Source organism: Eleutherodactylus coqui, chromosome 8 (genome assembly GCF_035609145.1).
Source record: "Eleutherodactylus coqui strain aEleCoq1 chromosome 8, aEleCoq1.hap1, whole genome shotgun sequence".
Taxonomy (NCBI): domain Eukaryota; kingdom Metazoa; phylum Chordata; class Amphibia; order Anura; family Eleutherodactylidae; genus Eleutherodactylus; species Eleutherodactylus coqui.
The window spans coordinates 165,246,532-165,264,111 of record NC_089844.1 but is presented as its reverse complement, the minus strand read 5'-3'; the positions used below and the strand labels follow the sequence as shown (position 1 = coordinate 165,264,111).

Genomic DNA, 17,580 nt, shown 5'->3' with positions numbered 1-17,580 from the left:
TGTCCGTAGACCCCCATGGACACCACAAAAGCCGCTGCAAAAAGTAAAAACGCTTGCGGATTGTCAGAGCCAACAAAGCGCCCTTAGGCTTAGATACGCGGCTCGGCAGACAGTATCACACATGGCAGGATTAGCTACGCGGCTCGGGAGACAGTATCACACATGGTAGGATTAGCTACACGGCTCGGCAGACAGTATCACACATGGCAGGATTAGCTACGCGGCTCGGCAGACAGTATCACACATGGTAGGATTAGCTACACGGCTCGGCAGACAGTATCACACATGGTAGGATTAGCTACACGGCTCGGGAGACAGTATCACACATGGTAGGATTAGCTACGCGGCTCGGCAGACAGTATCACACATGGCAGGATTAGCTACGTGGCTCGGCAGACAGTATCACACATGGCAGGATTAGCTACGCGGCTCGGCAGACAGTATCACACATGGCAGGATTAGCTATGCGGCTCGGCAGACAGTATCACACGATAGGGTTAGATATACGGCTTGGCAGACAGTATCACAGATGGTAGGATTCGATACGCGGCTCGGCAGACAGTATCACACATGGTAGGATTAGCTACGTGGCTCGGCATACAGTATCACACATTGTAGGATTAGATATGCAGGATGTCTGACGGTGCAGCTCCCTCCTCCCCTCTCACAGCATGCATGTACAGAGAGAGAGAGAAGCTGCAGCTGCAGCCACATCCCCCTCCTACCCCGCTGCCATTTACTCTAGGTGGATTTTTTTGGTACCTGCGGAGGTTTATGAACATTTGCAGGCGGGGGAAGGGGACTGCTGGGCTGCTGGAGGGCGAGGAAGAGGACGCTGCCCCCTAATAAAATATATCACACAGTCCTCTATACTCTGGTGTACCCCTGATCCATGTAGTGCATTATATAATGAGTTACGCTTTTATTATGAGGTCACCCGACATCCATGTCACCCAATGATAAGAAGGCACAAGGTTAACACTATATGTAATGACATCGCAGACAAATGGTTGTGAGCACTGAATACACCCTGGACCATAAATGGCTGATAAAGGAGAAAAATAGTGAAAGAACAAGTATAGTTAGTTGATGTCCTGCAGTCGTGGACTGTATCTCTGCAGCCCAACTTTATTAACCTTTTCCGTTTTGGGGAGACTATGCACACAGAAAATCACAGAGTAGAGACACTTCATGTGAACAGGACTTTATACAGCTTTTGGTACAGTGTACAATCTTCCTTTCCTTCCATCTTTGATGACGTGGGCTTTAGGACCCAACTATGATCAGTGACTGCAGTCGGAGGTAGTCTGACATACACATTCTCATTGCTTTACACTGCAGCACCCCTTGCTTTACACTGCAGCTCTGCTTGACAGCTGTGTATTAGCATGAGCTCAGCAAGACATCAGTGCACTGAGAGAGAATTTGCATTGTAGAAAGGACAGAATGATAAAGAACCACTGGGGAGGAAAGAAGATCATCAGGTATTGGCTACACAGACTTGAGGGGAGGAGCCTCAATTAGTAGGAGGAGCCTTAAAGGGAAAGAGCCTGGCTTTATGGGTAATCATCTAGATCAATTATGGAGACGTACATCTTATGATTATGATTTCCGTTCTGCCTCATAGCTCGGTGCGGAAGTGCAGCCCGCTCCCCTCCATCTTCTTCTTGTATTCCTCATCAAATATTATATTTTGAGCCACCAAGAAATGATTCTTCCAGTCACCAACTTCACCTGAAATGGACACAAAGGGTTAATAGTGGGCAGTTAAAGGCATATCCCTTTAAAAAATATGATCAGAACTACGATTTCCTGATTTCTATTCTTGCGGGTGGAGTCGTCATAATCCTCTATTCTGCCTATTGCAATGCGTGATACGCGCCAAAATAGGTCAAACCGCGTATTTTCTCACGCAATGCACAAAACGTGAAAAAATACACGGCGTGACCTGTTGTGGTGCGCATTATGTGTGGCAGTCACCATTGAAGTGAATGGGCCGCCAATATACAGGGAATACACAGGAAACCTGCATATTCACTGAGTATTTGTGCACCACTTTAATGAGCCCATCTACCCGGTATTTGTGTATTGGCGCACATAAAACCACGGGCATAAGCAGCGTTTAGCTGCACAGATACACTGCGTATTTGTATGACAAAAATTCGATTACGCCCGTGTGAATGAGCCCCAATAGTGACCTCCCCCCATTAGGGGCCACGGTAGTAATAGAAACCTCCATTAGTGGCCACAGTAATAATAGTGCCCCCCTCCATTAGTGACCACAATAGTAATATAGTGACCCCCCTCCATTAGTGGCCACAATAGTAATAGTGACCCCCTCCATTAGTGACCACAGTGGTAATAGTGACCCCAATTAGTGGCCACGGTAATAATAGTGACCCCCCCATTAGTGGCCACAGTGGTAATAGTCATCCCACCGTAATAATCCCAGGGATGCTGCATGGCTAGAGTCCAAGGTAACCCCGCTACAGGCTTTACACACACACACAGCCTGCAGCTCCAGTCTGACTGTGACCTCTCACCTCAGCATAGAAGTCAGCGGGTCAGAAGAAGTCAGCGGTCAGACTCTACAGTGCGGCACCAGGCTAGAGCTGCAGGCAGAAGGGGGGGGTTGGGAGTAGAATTCCTTTAAAGGGGCTATCCAGGCAGTGTCCACCGACATACATTGGGGTTGGAGCGGAAGCAACTGCTCTGACCCCCGTGTATCGGCCGGCGTTCGTAACTGCAAATGCAGCTCTCATCGCAATCAATGGAAGCGGCGCCTGTAATGGCAGGCTGAGGTCCTATTGTTTTGAATAAGAGCAGCGCCTGCAATTACATGCATCGGCCACAGCACAGGGGTCGGAGCAGCAGCTTCCCCCCGGACACCGGTGTATCCCAGTAGCCATTACCTGGAAAAACCCTTTAAGGTTTAATGGAGTCGGCCTTGTGTTTGACGTGTGCCATAGGGTGTTGTCACATCTCAGCTGTAATAAAGTCACTTCTGTCAGTGTCCTCTCTCTGGCATTATATTCATGGACATCTCCCCCATATAAGAGCGCTGTGGTGCATGAAGTGTGTGTGTGGGGGGACGGATGCACAGTCACACCAGGATCTCACCTTTCCTCAGGAAGGGCGAGACTGTCTGGTCAAATACAACTGAAGGCAGGGTGCTGAAGTTGGTCATTGGGTTCTTCTTCATGGCCTCAAATGCTGTGTGGTGCCGAATGCTCTCCAGAACCTCCTCCGTCAGGTTTTTGCCCAAAAATTTTGCTATTTTTCTTATTTCTCTATTTGGGTCCTGATGATAAAATTCAGTGGATATCATGAGGTATTACATGGGGCACCGGCATAAGGGGTGCGGGAGGAGAAGGCCTCACCTCAATGATGTCCTCATAGAAAACATAAAGGATCTGGTGCTGGTCTTTAACTTTCCACCATCCGATGACGTGATCAAACCAACTCCCCCACGGAACTGAAAAGAGGGCAAAGAGTTAGAACCAAGAAGCTAGAAAGCGGGAAGAAGCAGGCTGAGGGGCGCAGTGAGGAAAGAGCGCGGAGCGCGGCGAGGAACGTCGCGAGGAAAAAAATAAGGGGTGCGGCGAGAAGAGGCTGAGGAAAAAATGAAGAAAATGGTGAGGGGGCTGAGGGACATGGCGAGGAAGGGCCAAGAAAACAGTGCGGAACGTGGTGAGGCAAGGTGGAGGAACAAGATGAGGAAAGAGCAAAGAACAAGGTTAGAAAAGGCTGAGGACACAGTAAGAAACATGGTGAGGGGAAGCTGAGGGGGCATGAGTAGGAAGAAGGAGAAATCTGGGAAAAACAAACATGGTGAGAAGAGGAGGAGTAAACTGTGAAGAACATGGCGAGAAAGAGGCCAAGGAAACAGTGAAGAACTTGGGGAAGAAAAGAAAAGAAGGTCAGGAAAGACTAAGACATTTTATGTGGAAAGACTCAGGAGATGTTGAGTCCCTTTCTTACCATCTCCAGCCAAGAACTTTGAGAAGTATTCGTCCCATGTCCCGGGGTCTGGCAGCCCCTTGTTCATCCTCTGGAAGTAGAAGTAGGACACCATGCAGTCTTTGGCATTCCGAGCAACGTAAACTACCTGCCAGAAGGGAATAAAAAGGAACATAAGAAGGCCCGGACAAGAAGGTGCACAATCTGAACCCCGGTACCACCACCTCCACCATCTTTAGGGCCCCAAACTAATGTACCACAACTGCAAGCTAGTTAGAAGCAATGGTGGCAGATCGCATGGGTGATGTTCCCGACAGCCAAGTAGGACATCAGTGAGGGTTCCAGCTTCTGGACCACGACGTGGGTGGTCCTATATGTATTGTAGGACTACCCCTTTAAGAGCTCTCCTCACTGTATAGTCAGGCAGAGGAGTTCCCCCTTATAGCTCTACTCTCATCATCATCATCATCATATTCACCTTCACATTCTTTTCCCAAAAAGATGGCGGCATGAGCTGTACTGGCAAATGAGTCTTTAGGAGGCGCGGTGACTCCATGTTGTTGGCTGCCTCCACTCCTACAACGCAGGAAGATCAGACAAGACTCACGTTTTTTGACACAACAGAACATTTTTGCCTCGCGCTCGCAGTGATGGACCCGAGGTCTCCGTTACCTGACTTCATGGGCTTTGCATTTAAGTCTATGAACGGCACCTTGACGAAGCACGGGGCCCGCATGCTCTTCTCCACGTCTCCGTTCAGCATGATCAAGTCCACAATTTCCTGCATCCATGTAGTTCCTGCAACAACACCTTTACATCAGCGGATCCGAGAGATCTCTTAGATTCTAACCTACATTTATTAAAGTGCATTTCCCCTTTAAATCTTAAAGTGATCTGCATATATATAATCCACTGTACTAATATATATTGTACTGTCCCTTAAATATCTCACATGTCCCTTACAGGGTGGGATGGCGTCACCTGCTTCATTAAACCCTTACTGGTGATGAAGTAACCGACCGGATTAGTTCTCGGTCTCCTCTGAACCTGTAATTAACAATTTCACTGCATCTCAGGTTCTTGAGAACTTCATCCGGATCACAGCAGCCACAATAAGGGGGGCACATAGTTTCCTCTGGATTACAAGATTGCGCCTTCTTACATTTCACAGTTGTGTAATTGATTTTACATAATACACCCAGCTTTCTAAGCCCCCTGAAGGGCAATCTGCCTTGGAGCCCGTTCACACCCGTGTAATACGCAGTAACTAGAACCCATTGATTTCAATGGGATCATCCACATGGGAGTATTTTTACACGTAACCTGCGTATTCACAGAATATTCACGCAGCAAATCAATTGTCCTTTTTACGTACTTTTTACATGTGCAAATCCGCAGTGTATTGGGACGCACAAAGCCCCGCAGGAACGGCCGAAATACGCAAGCAAATGTACGCGGCGTATTTACGCAACTGAAACCGGCATACGACTGTGTGAATGAGCCCTTATTGTGGTAGAATTTGGGGATTGGTGGATGGATTGGAGAAAAACTAGGCAGATTTGGCATTCAGGGGGCTGGGAAAGCTGGGTGCCAACTAACGTGGCTGACAGAGCAGCGCCCTCAGGGACATCATCCTGCTTTCACAGACTCCAGAATGGTAACTCTGCCCAGACTTTATTCTACCAACCCCCAAATTTGCATATTGGGCAGACTTTGCGTTCTGGAGCCTGGGAAAGCGGGGTGACCTCCGGGAGGGCGCTGTGTTGTCAGCTACATCGGTTGGCACCCAGCTGAATGTCTAAGCTGCCCGGTTATGATGAAATATATCCCCCCCCCATACTAGTTAACAAGTAAGCAGACTTGTCACTCAGGGTCCAGCAGAGCAGTGGCCATGTTGGTGGTCACCCAGCTTTCCTTGGCACACCTTTGGAGGAAATGAAGAGGACGACTCCTGGGCGAGGGCCACCACTCCCCTCCGGCGGCTCTTGCATCATTTGTGGCTCTGAAGAATGTGTCATAATGATGCAGCAAAACCTATTTCTCACGTTTGTAACATGAACTCCAGTCCCCCCTCCCCCCCTCCTGCCCCCGGGGACAGCGAGTTCCTGTAGTATCCAACATCCCCCAGGGGTGGCGTGCTACAAGGTTACCACGTGTGATACTGCCTGCTGAGCTGTTGTATCTAATCCCATCATGTGTGATACTGTCTGCTGAACCGTGTATCTAATCCCATCATGTGTGATACTGTCTGCTGAACCGTGTATCTCATCCTATCATGTGTGATACTGTTTGCTGAGCCGTGTATCTAATCCTATAACGTGTGATACTGCCTGCTGAGCCACTGTATCTAATCCCATCACGTGTGATACTGTCTGCTGAGCCGCTGTATCTAATCCTATAACGTGTGATACTGTCTGATGAGCCGCTGTATCTCATCCTATCGTGTGAGATACTGCCTGCTGAGCCACTGTATCTAATCCCATCATGTGTGATACTGTCTGCTGAACCGTGTATCTCATCCTATCATGTGTGATACTGTTTGCTGAGACGTGTATCTAATCCCATCATGTGTGATACTGTCTGCTGAGTTTCTATATATAATCCTATCAAGTGGATAGGGTAAAAGTTTAGATTTTGGGATATCCTCTGTAAGCCTATGCTGGGAGGAGCTCTACATTGATTTGCTTGCTGTAACATTATCAATGGTTACCTACAGGCACCACTAGAGGGAGCTCCATGCATACAGTTATATACAACCACCACTAGGGGAAGCTCACTGCATACAAATATATACAGCCACCACTAGAGGGAGCTCCATGCATACAGTTATATACAACCACCACTAGGGGAAGCTCGCTGCATACAGATATGTATAGCCAGCACTAGGGGGAGCTCTGTGTATACAGACAAACAGCCAACACTGGAGGGAGATTACTGCATACCAAATTTATACAGCCTCTATTAAGGGGAGGTCACGGTGTACAAATAGATACAACCACCACAAGTGGAGCTCAGTGAACACAGAGTTTTATAGCCACCACTATGAGGAGCTCACTATACGCAGACACCACTAGGGGGAGCTCACTACATATAGCTTTATTCAGACAGCTATTGGGGGAGCTCAGTGTCTGCAACCACCACTAGGGGAGCTCACTACACACGTTTATACAGCCACCAGTAGGAGGAACCTATTGCATACAGGTGTACACAGCCAACACTAGGGAGAGCTCACGGTACACAGATATATACATTTACCACCAAGGGAAGCTCAATATATACAGCTCCCTTTGAGTCCAGTACTAGCTGTATTTTCCATATACACTGATCTCCTCCTAGTGGTGATTGCGGGTAGCCAGAATTTAATTATGTCAGATTGCCAGTGCTCCCATATACAGATATAGTATAGGGGAGCTATGAGAATACTAAACTTTAGTCCAAGTTTGATGAGCTCAGAGATGCCCTTAACCGAATTGACAGGATAATGTCCTTAAAAATAAGAGTACGGACAATAAATGGGAAAGGTTTTAAAAAAGTGGCCAAAGACAGGGAAGCGCGGTGTATGCTGATCCACGAAGTGACCGAAAGTCAGCAACGACTGAGGGGATAAATCATGATCAATGACTGGGAGCGGGTCATACTTTACAGGAATAAAAGGCTTAGTGATGGGAGAAAACCAATGTGGCTCAATAAAGAGGAAAAGGGGGGCAGCAAACAGCAGAAATAAAGCGTTTAAATAATTAAAGAAGAAGGCAGTGAAGCAGCACTAAAAAGCTAGAAGGATAAAAATTATGTAAAAATCAGAGTGGTTTCACACCTGTGTCGGGGGTTCACCTTTCCTGCTCAGTTTGGTAAGCAGGAAAGGGGAATCCCCGTAGCCAAATGCCTCCATCTTTTGTCCTAACAGCACCGAATGGACCCCCATTGAGTGTAATGAGGTCTGTTCACTTTCCGCTGAGCTGTCTGGCTCTTAGCCAGAAAAAAAAAGCGCTGCACACAGCGCTTTTTCTTCTGGCAATTTGAAACTGGTCCATAGACTGTTCATCAAGGATATAAAAAGTAAAAAGATAAAAACCAAGAGTGTTGTCCCTTTAATAAATAATGTAAGAAAAATTGTAGAGGGTGGTGAGGAGAAAGCAAATTCATTAAAAAGTATTTTCTCCAGTGTATTCACAGAGGTAAACAAACCATCAGATGAGATGCAGAGTGATAAAGTAAACTCTCCACTAAAAAGGTCACCAATCTAACGCAGGAAGAAGTGCAGAGCCACCATAAAAACATTAAAATAGACAAGTCACCCCATGTGAGCCGTGCCTGCAGTTACAAGTGCCGGCCACTACATGGAGGTTGGCTGGGAGGCTTCCACGCCGACCTCTGTATTATTACGGCGCTGACAGCATGCGCCTGCTCAGCTGATTGGTCGGTGTCCCGAGCGACGGACCCCAGCCAATCAACTATTGATGACCTATCCCGATGATCGGTCATCAATAGTATTTCCCTGGAAAACCCCTTTAACTGTAAGCTTAACTGGAGCAATCAGTGTCAGGCAGCTGCTGCCAAGGCAAGTAGGATCATGTGGTGCATCAGAAGAGGTCTAGGGGTGCATGATGAGAACATTGTTCTTCCTCTTTACAAGTCACCGGTCAGACCACACATGGGGTATTGTGGAGAGTTTTGGCATCAGTACTCAAAAAAGGACATATCAGAGCTTGAGCGGGTACAAAAGGAGGCAACTAAAGTAATAAACTGAATAGGGGGACTACAATACTCATCTATTTATACCCAGGACTGTAATAAGGGGGCGCTGTAATATCCATGTATAGATATATCAGGGGACAATACAGAGATCTCTCCCATCATCTATTATACCCAGGACTGCAACAAGTGCGCGCTCTAATCACTATGCATAGATATATCAGTGGAGTATACAGAGATCTCCCCCATGATCTAGTTATACCCAGGACTGTAACAAGGGGGCGCTGTAATATCCATGCATAGATATACAGTATCAGGGGAAAATACAGAGATCTCTCCCATAATTTATTATACCCAGTACTGTAACAAGGGAGCGCTGTAATATCTATGCATAGATATATCAGGGGACAATACAGAGATCTCTCCCATCATCTATTTATACCCAGCACTGTAACAAGGGGGCGCTCTAATAACTATGTATAATATATCTGTGGACAATACAGAGATCTCTCCCATCATCTTGATAAAAGAGTACAATAGGGGTCTGGCCGCTTTCCTTGAGTCTTACAATATTACATGTTATATCACTGATTACCCAGGAGGATCGGTGATCCGGGGATTATTTAGAATGCCAGTTTGGAGTCAGGAAGGAATTCTTCATCCCAAAACAAGGGGATAGTAGGCGGAGCCATCAGAGTGGGATCCATTCTGAGTCATGCCTCCGCTGTGTGACCATAATTGTGGCGTCAAGAGCGTCACTCACCGGCTTTAGGGTACGTAGAGACCAGGATATCGTCTTCTCGTGCCTGAAAGTTGTAGATCTGGTCCCAGATTTCACAAGTGCTCTCGGGCAGCGGGATGCCCTGGATTGCCCCTATTTTAACGCCCCATTTCTTTATCTCCTCCGCTAACTTCTCCATTACTTCTGGATCCATTCTGGAATCACAACCCGGTTTTAGTCAGAAGATTTATTTGTTGCTATCACTTTAAGAAACCATATGAGGGATTTTTTGTTTAAAGGGCCAGCGCTGACCCTTGATCTCACCTTGGCAGCGGCCCTCGTGTCTCGTCTAACCTGCTGGTTCCCTTTGGCCTCTCCCGGAGTGTCTGCTGCCTTTTTTTGTTTTTTCTTCCACCAGTATCATATTCTTTTCACTCATTCTTGCTGCTCCCGGATCCCTCCTACATTTGCCCCTCCCCTTAGCCCCTCCCCCTGGTTGTAGTAATAAGTGATTTCTTCACATCACCCTGAACACTATTTTCTTGGCGCTTTCTTCTTCGTGCATTGCAGTTTATTAACCATTTGGTGGCCAGCTGAAATTCCAGCATTCCTCTGGAAATAAGACGCAAAATTGTGCACTATATTAACGCCTCGTGGGAGTTCGTGTTAAAGGGAGCAGCAAGAATGAGTGAAAAGAATATGATACTGGTGGAAGAAATGGCGCACCGTGTACGACCGCCCTAGATCTACATGAAAATATCAAATTTTGCTGTATGACTCCGTTAATATGGGTGTATTTGTGAGCGCACTCCGCAGGAGAATAGAACCCACTGATTTCGATGGGTTCGGTCACACGTGCGTGTTGCCTGTGCATATCGGTTGCGCAAAAGAAAAAAAAATGCAGCACACTATTTTTCTGCGCATTTGTGCAAGGAGATGTGTGACAACACTGCGGAATTGCATAGGAAAAAGACGACATCTGGAACGCATTTAAATCTGTGCATCTCTTCGCAGCAAATAAACATGCCTTGCCGGCGAAAAAAAACGACCGTATAATACGCCAATGCGCACGCAAAAAAGCATCATTTATTCCACAAACACACAGCGCACAAATACTCATATGCTCCTGTGAAGGCGGCCTAAATGTGTCTTATACTCCAGTTACTGCTCAAGCTGCAGCAATCTTTCTGCAGCTTTCTTTTCCTGTCTGGGTAGAAGCCTTCATATCTCACTACTGCCCCCTGCTGCCCCTCTGCTGCATCAGCATCTATACCACCACAGTAGCCACTAATGTGAAAGAAAATGCCATGTGATCTTTTTACTCTGTGGGTCAGAACGCTTACAGCGATACACAATTATATCTTTTTTTTAATGTAGTACTGCTAAAAAATATGAATTTTTTTTTTACTTTTAACCGCCATCTTTTGACCTTTTATCTTCTTTTTCCGGTGATGCAGTTGTATGAGGGCTCTTTCTTTAAAAAGGTGACCTGTAGAGATGAGCGAGCACGCTCAGATAAAGCAGTTACTCGAACGAGCATCACTCTTCTCGAGTAACTGCTTACTGGTTCGAGCCGGCTCGGGGGAATCCTTCTCTCCCCCCCTCCCCGCTACCAGCTGCCCCACCACCACCAACCCTCCCCTCGAGCCTGCTCGGACCACTAAGCAGTTGCTCGAGAATAGCGATGCTCGCTCGATTAACCGCTTTATCTGGGCGTGCTCGCTCATCTCTAGTGACCTGTAGTTTTTATCGGTACCATTTTGGGGTAAATATGACTTATCACTTTAATTAATTTTTCTTGAAGATGGGGTGACCAAAAAGGGGCAGTTCTGGCATTGCATATTTTTTTATTGATGATGGTGATCTATGTTGCTACTAATAATTATATCTAACGCATAACGATTAATGATCGCCGACTCCTGTGCGGGATGGGAGCCTTCCTCTCCTTCCACGCTACTTGTCCTTTTTACAGGATATGGCTCGTGGCTCTTTTCGGCCCTCGGGTCATCAGGGTCATTTAATAGTGGTGTCCATTGGTTCTGTCTGCAGCCAGTTTTCTTCAGGGCTCTCCGATCACCTGACCTCTGACCGTACTGCAGCAAGGCCATTGTTATAGTTGCTTACAGCACTCAGTCCTTTCAAGTAGCCACAGGGGTAATTGCCCCACCGGAGGGCTATACTACCAACCCTACAATGGCCACTGCCACGTTCATGGTGCCCCTCTTCAGCCCCTCACACACTAGTCTCATCATTGCTGACCCTTATAGGGAGGTGGAGTCTTATCTCCTAGCATTTATTAGCACTTTCACTTCACTCCCTGACAGCTTGACTGACCGGGGAAGGGCAGGCTGAGTACTAGCGAGCAGAGGACCTGATCCTCCTGGCGCCAATTGCACCTGTCAGCTCTCCTTCGCACCCCAGCCATGGCACTTGCCGGTGGTGGGACCTTCTCATATGGCACTGCAAGTGCTCCAATGCTGGTGCACATATCTTCCTCTCGGTCTCTCCTCTTCTACGTCCTGGGGAGACGGAGCTTACAGCGCGGTCTCTCGAGCCACATCTCCGAGCTGCTGTATAACGTAAGGAGAAGTGCGCTGAGCTGTACACAGGAGGCCTGAGATAGGCTATTGGAGATAACCGATTCAGCAGCTTGACCATCACTGGTAGTCCAATTGAGGGGAATGGTGGGGCAGTGCACACGTGCAACCACCGTTGGTCACTATTCGGCATGTGCCGGGGCCTTCTTCACCCAATTGGTGAGTGGGTTCCCAGAGTTTGGACCTCCGCGAATTTGCAAGTTATTTCCTATCCTGTGGATAGGGAATACCTTGCAATTATGGCAAACCTCTTCAAGTTGAAGGCACTCAGGGGGTATCACTAGGAGCACTTTGTGTGAGGGCACTAAGGGGTAATCTTTACTTTGTGAGGGCACTATTACTGTCACACAAAGGTACTATTAAAGTATGTGGTGCACCAAGGGGACACCAGTACTGAGTGCGAGATGAAGGACGGCACTATTGCTATGTGGTGGCAGAAAGATGGCTAAATTGGGTGGGGTTAGAGGCGGTGCTTAACACTTAAACTTAGCTCCGGGGCTCAAGGCCTACCACATCCATTTTCCTTCATGTCATCCTTTAACTCTTTCAAGACAGATTCTTCGATTTGACATTTTTGCTTTTGTGTCAAGAAGCCAAAACTGTTATTTTTAAAAATAGCCACATGAGAACTCGTTTATAGCGGCACAAGTTGTGGTTTTTTTTCTATTAATCGCCCCATTTAATGTAGTGAAAAACTTTTTTAAAAAGTTTAAAGTGAAAAAAAAAAAAAGCAATTGCGCCATTATTTCAGGGATTGTGTTTTCGCGGTGCGGTAAAAAGGTGGATTATACCTACCTGATAATTGGGTCTTCAGAAGTCTCCACGACTGCACCACCTGAGATCGCCTCCTCCTGATAGGCCAGGAACACACAGAGACGGTTAAAGCTCCGCCCCTCTAACACCTTTCTCAGTGATTATAACAGACCGCTGGGGTAGGAGCTTAACTAAAATACTACCTCTACTGGTATACTCTAAGGAAAGTTAAATTAGATTTCTTCGGGGGGAGGGGTAACGTACGGGTGCCGTGGTGGGGACTCCTGAAAACCCGATCATCGGTAAGTATAATCTACCTTTTCTCCACCTTTTCCCTACTGCACCAACTGAGACGTTCCAACTAAATAGTCAGGGTTGGACTACAGCTGAGAGGACCCTGTGAGATCCTCGTCCGCCTGAACATCTACCCTGTAATGTCTGATAAACATATCTGTTCTACCCATGCAGAGGCTCGTTCAGCCCAAGAAGTGGATACCGCCCTTGTAGATTGAGATTTAAGTCTAGTGGAGGCCTCTTATTTATCGCCTTACAGGCCTCCGTGATGGCCAGGCGTATTCACCTGGCTATGGAGTCTTTCACTCCCTTTCTTTCTCTATTGGGGCCGAAAAATTGGATAAACGAGTTCTTGTCCGTCTACTACTGCTCTCCTGACATCCAGACAATTGAATTCTCATTCTTGATCATTCTTAGGATTATCGAAAAACAAGGGGATTACTATATCTTGTGCCCTATGGAATGGTGACACTACTTTAGGCATAAAGATTATCATCATTCTACTTTTGATGGTTCTGAAAAGGGGCTGGCGACTGGATAAGTCCTGTAGCTCGCTGATCCATCTGGCTGAATTGCCATTAGGAAAACAGTTTTTATTGTCAGAACTCTAATAGGGAGTGATTCTATAGGTTCAATTGGGTCTGAAGACAGAGTCCTGAGGACCCAATTTAGGTTCCAATCAGGGACCAGATTCGCAATTTTTGGCTCCAATCTGTCCGCTGCCTTCATAAACCCATCAACCCATCTTATTTCAGAGAGTTTGGTGTCAAAAAAAGCCACTAAGGGCCGCTGCCTGGACCCTCCGGGTATTTAGGGAGAGACCCTTATCCAGGCCCTCTTGCAGAAATTCAAGTATTGCCGGGACGTCAGGGGAATAAACCTGAAGCTTCCTCTCCTGACTCCGAGAGATCTCTTCCAGACTTTCAGACAAATCCTCTTAATTATTTTTCTACGTGATAACAAGGTCTATGTCACTTTCTTGGAGAAGCCTGTGTTAGAAGGTCCGGTTGAGCGGGCAGGAGGACTGGGTCTTGTAGGCTTAGGTTTTTTAGGAGTCCAAACCAGCTTCTCCTAGGCCAGAATGGAGCTAGTAGTATAAGTGCACATCTTTGGGAGCAGAAGTTCTGGAGGACCTTCGAGATTTGCGGAATTGGGGTAAATATGTAGGCCAATCGTCTGCCCCAGTCCTGGGTTAGCACATCTACTGCTACCTGCTGATCCTCCAGGTGGAGGGAAAGAATCTCTTGACTTTGCAATTTTCTCTTGAAGCGAACAGGTCTAGCTGCGGAATTTCCCACTTGTTTGTCAAGACTTTGAAGGCTTCTTTAGAAAAGGACCTTTCCCCTGGGTCTGTGTGTTTCCGGTTGAGATAGTCGGCTTTCTGGTTTAAGGTTCCCTTCAGGTGCATGGCTGATATTGATAGGACCTGTTTTTCTGCCTAAAGAAAGATTTTTTTGGGCGACGCCCTGTAAGGATGGGAATCTCGTTCCCCCTCTAATGCCGGATGTGGGCAACGGCTGTGATTTTGTCCGACGGGATCCTCAGATGTTGATTGCGTGTTGAATCTCCCAGTTGCTGAATTTCTCTGTAGTTTGAGGACCAATTACTGATTCCTTGGGAGCCAAGGACCCCTGAAGAAATCAATCTCCCACATGAACCCCCCCAGCCTTGGGCACTTGCATCTGTTATAATGCATAAACTGAATTTTGAAGCCAATGAACCCCCCCCCTCAATGGGTTCGAGCTCGACATCCACCAGCGCAGGGACACCCTCACTGTGTTTTCTATGTGCATCCTTTTGTCCAGCGAGGACTGCCTTTTGTCCCTGTAGAGTCCTGGTGTGTGCTTGAGCCCATGCCACCCGGGATGCATGAAGTTAGTCTCCCTAACAATGACAAGGCCTCCCGGATTGAGCACATTTTGGTATTTTAGAAATGCTGTGATCTGGAGCTGCAGCCCCTGTGTCTTTGATTCGGAAAGAAAGGAGCATTGGCTCATTGAAATTGAACAGGATGCCTAGAATAAGGTGACCAGATTTTCCCCACAGTCAAAGTTGGACACAGGGGTGCGGTCAGAGGCGGGGCTTATCACGATGTATGATTTTACCTCCGTCGTTATAAAAAGTACAGGGCGGTTTCAAAAACGATGGAGCAAATTCTGCAGCATTTCTGCATCCAAAAAAAAAAAAAAAAAGTCGAAATCCGTGCCATTGGTGCAAATTGTGACTGAAAACTAGCAGTGTACCCGCAGCTGATTTCATACTATGCGGTGCTCCTTCTTACCGCCTCTGTAGGCTTCCCGCTGCAGCGCTCCCCAGCTTTCCATTCCCAGCGGCCTGTAGTGGCCACAGCTGACCAGCAGTGCCGCACCTGACTAGGCCCTCAGTACTAGTGACCCCCACAGTGCACTCAGTAGTAATAGGGTCTCCCATAGCGGACCTCAGTAGTAATAGGGTCTCCCAGAGCGGACCTCAGTAGTAATAGGGTCTCTCACAGTGGACCTCAGTAGTAATAGGGTCTCCCACAGTGGACCTCAGTAGTAATAGGGTCTCCCACAGTGGACCTCAGTAGTAATAGGGTCTCCCACAGTGGACCTCAGTAGTAATAGGGTCTCCCACAGTAGACCTTAGTACTAATAGGGTCTCCCACAGTGGACCTCAATTGTAATATTGACTCCCACAGTAGTCTCAGTGCTATTACTATTACTACTGGGGCTGATGTAGGGGACAATATTACTAATACTGTCCCTTATATCGACCCTAGTAGTAACAGTGACATCCATGGTAGTAGGAGAGCCCCCATGAAACCGATATACTTACCCTCCTCCTGGTCTTCAGAGTGCCGCTACTCCTCCTCTTTTTGGCACTGCAGTGGAAGTGTGTGTGCACCCGCAGCAGCGCCTCCTCCATTCTCCTCTACTCCTCTCCTCTCCAGAATTAAAGAGCAGAGGTCAGGGGAGGGGGGAGAAAGATCCCGGATGCACACACTGACGTCAGTGTGTGCGTCCGCCATGGTGCTGCAAAGGGATTACTGGTGGGGAGCTGCAGCACCCCAGCTAGTAATAACTATGGTGACCAGACGTCCCAAAAGCGGGACCAATGGGCCAAATGACTTAATGGGGTACTGCTAGGGAAAAGTGATATGGAAGAAGACCTGGGGGTACTAGTGGATTGTAGATTAAACTGGAGCAACCAATGCCAGTCAGCTAGTGCAAAAGCTAATAAAGTTTTGGGGTGCATTAAAAGAGGTATAGGGGCGAAGGACGAGAACGTTATCCTTCCATTATATAAGGCACTTGTCAGGCCTCACATGGAATACTGCGTACAGTTCTGGTCACCGGTGCTCAGAAAAGATATTACAGTGCTTGATGGGGTTCAAAGAAGGGCAACTAAACTAATACATGGAATGACGGGACTGGAATACCCTGAGAGGCTATCCAAACTGGGACTATTTACTCTAGAAAAAAGACAGCTAAGGGGTGATCAAATAAGTATGTATAAGTACATGAGGGGACAATACAAGGATCTCTCCCAGGATCTGTTTATACCCAGGACTGCATCGGTAACAAGAGGGCATCCGTTACGTTTAGAGGAAAGCAGGTTTCATCACCAACATAGGAGGGGATTCTTTACTGTTAGAGCAGTTAGACTGTGGAACTCTCTGCCTGAGGATGTGGTGATGGCAAAATCCATAGAGGAGTTTAAAAGGGGACTTGATGTCTTTCTGGAGCAGAAGGATATTACAGGATATAAATATTAGGTTAATTGTTAATCCGGGTATATAGGCAGGTAGGAACTATTAGGGGTTGATCCAGGGAACAGTCTGATTGCCATTAGGGAGTCGGGAAGGAATTTTCCCCCAAATGGGCTAATTGGCTTCTGCCTCTTGGGGTTTTTTGCCTTCCTCTGGATCAACAAGGAGGTTAAACAGGCTGGACTAGATGGGCATGGTCTTCATTCGACCTTACATACTATGTTACTAAATAGTTGTCCAGCTGGGGTCCCGGCAGAATGTGGGACACAGGGTCCCAAAGCGGGACTGTCCTGGCTAAATCGGGACGTCTGGTCACCTTACCTAGAAATAACTTCTTTTGGCTGGGGATTATGTCCGATTTCTCCCAGTTTATTAATCACCCCAAATATTGAAGAAGGTGAATAGCCGTTTTCAGATGTTCTTCTAGGAGCTCCTTGGTTTCTGCTACAACCAGGATATTGTCTAAATAAGGTACAATCAGGATTTATTTCTGCCTTACGTATGCCCCTAGTTCTTCCATGATCTTGATGAAAATACGAGGTGGAAGGGGGGGGGGGGGGGGGGTGACGATATACCGAAGGAGCAGCAGGTGTAGTGGCCTAGTACTTCTATTCCTGGCCCCCTCCACAAATATCATACATGTAGTGCAAAAGTGTCTTGTCATTCTGTTAAGTGTATTGCGCAACTGCAGCAAGTGAGGAGTTAAGTGTTTGCAATAGACTGGGAGATGCTTGCAATGTATTCGTTATGTCCTGTCACGTGATCCATGTTGTCTAGAAGTATGAGTGTTTTTGGGTGTGACTGCAGTTCCA

At 47.1% G+C, this 17,580-nt stretch overlaps 1 protein-coding gene across 1 annotated transcript; it reads right to left on the bottom strand.

Annotated features, from left to right (window-relative positions):
* Nucleotides 1-1,086: 1,086 nt before the first annotated feature.
* LOC136577112 (sulfotransferase 1C2-like) lies at nucleotides 1,087-9,837 on the bottom strand. The gene is made up of 8 exons (XM_066576848.1): nucleotides 9,698-9,837; nucleotides 9,416-9,588; nucleotides 4,633-4,758; nucleotides 4,439-4,536; nucleotides 3,982-4,108; nucleotides 3,381-3,475; nucleotides 3,121-3,301; nucleotides 1,087-1,734 (listed from the first exon to the last, which is right to left on the bottom strand). The coding sequence occupies exons 2-8, from the start codon at nucleotides 9,585-9,587 to the stop codon at nucleotides 1,622-1,624; spliced, it is 912 nt and encodes a 303-aa protein (XP_066432945.1). The 5' UTR covers nucleotide 9,588; nucleotides 9,698-9,837; the 3' UTR covers nucleotides 1,087-1,621.
* Between the last annotated feature and the right edge of the window lie 7,743 nt (nucleotides 9,838-17,580).

Coding starts and splice junctions, on each gene's coding strand:
- LOC136577112 (XM_066576848.1), bottom strand. CDS start 9,587: ATGGATCCAGAAGTAATGGAGAAGTTAGCGGAGGAGATAAAGAAATGG. Junction 4,759..9,415: donor CTCTACGTACCCTAAAGCCG/GTGAGTGACGCT, acceptor GTGTTGTTGCAG/GAACTACATGGATGCAGGAA. Junction 3,302..3,380: donor TCTATGAGGACATCATTGAG/GTGAGGCCTTCT, acceptor TTTTATCATCAG/GACCCAAATAGAGAAATAAG.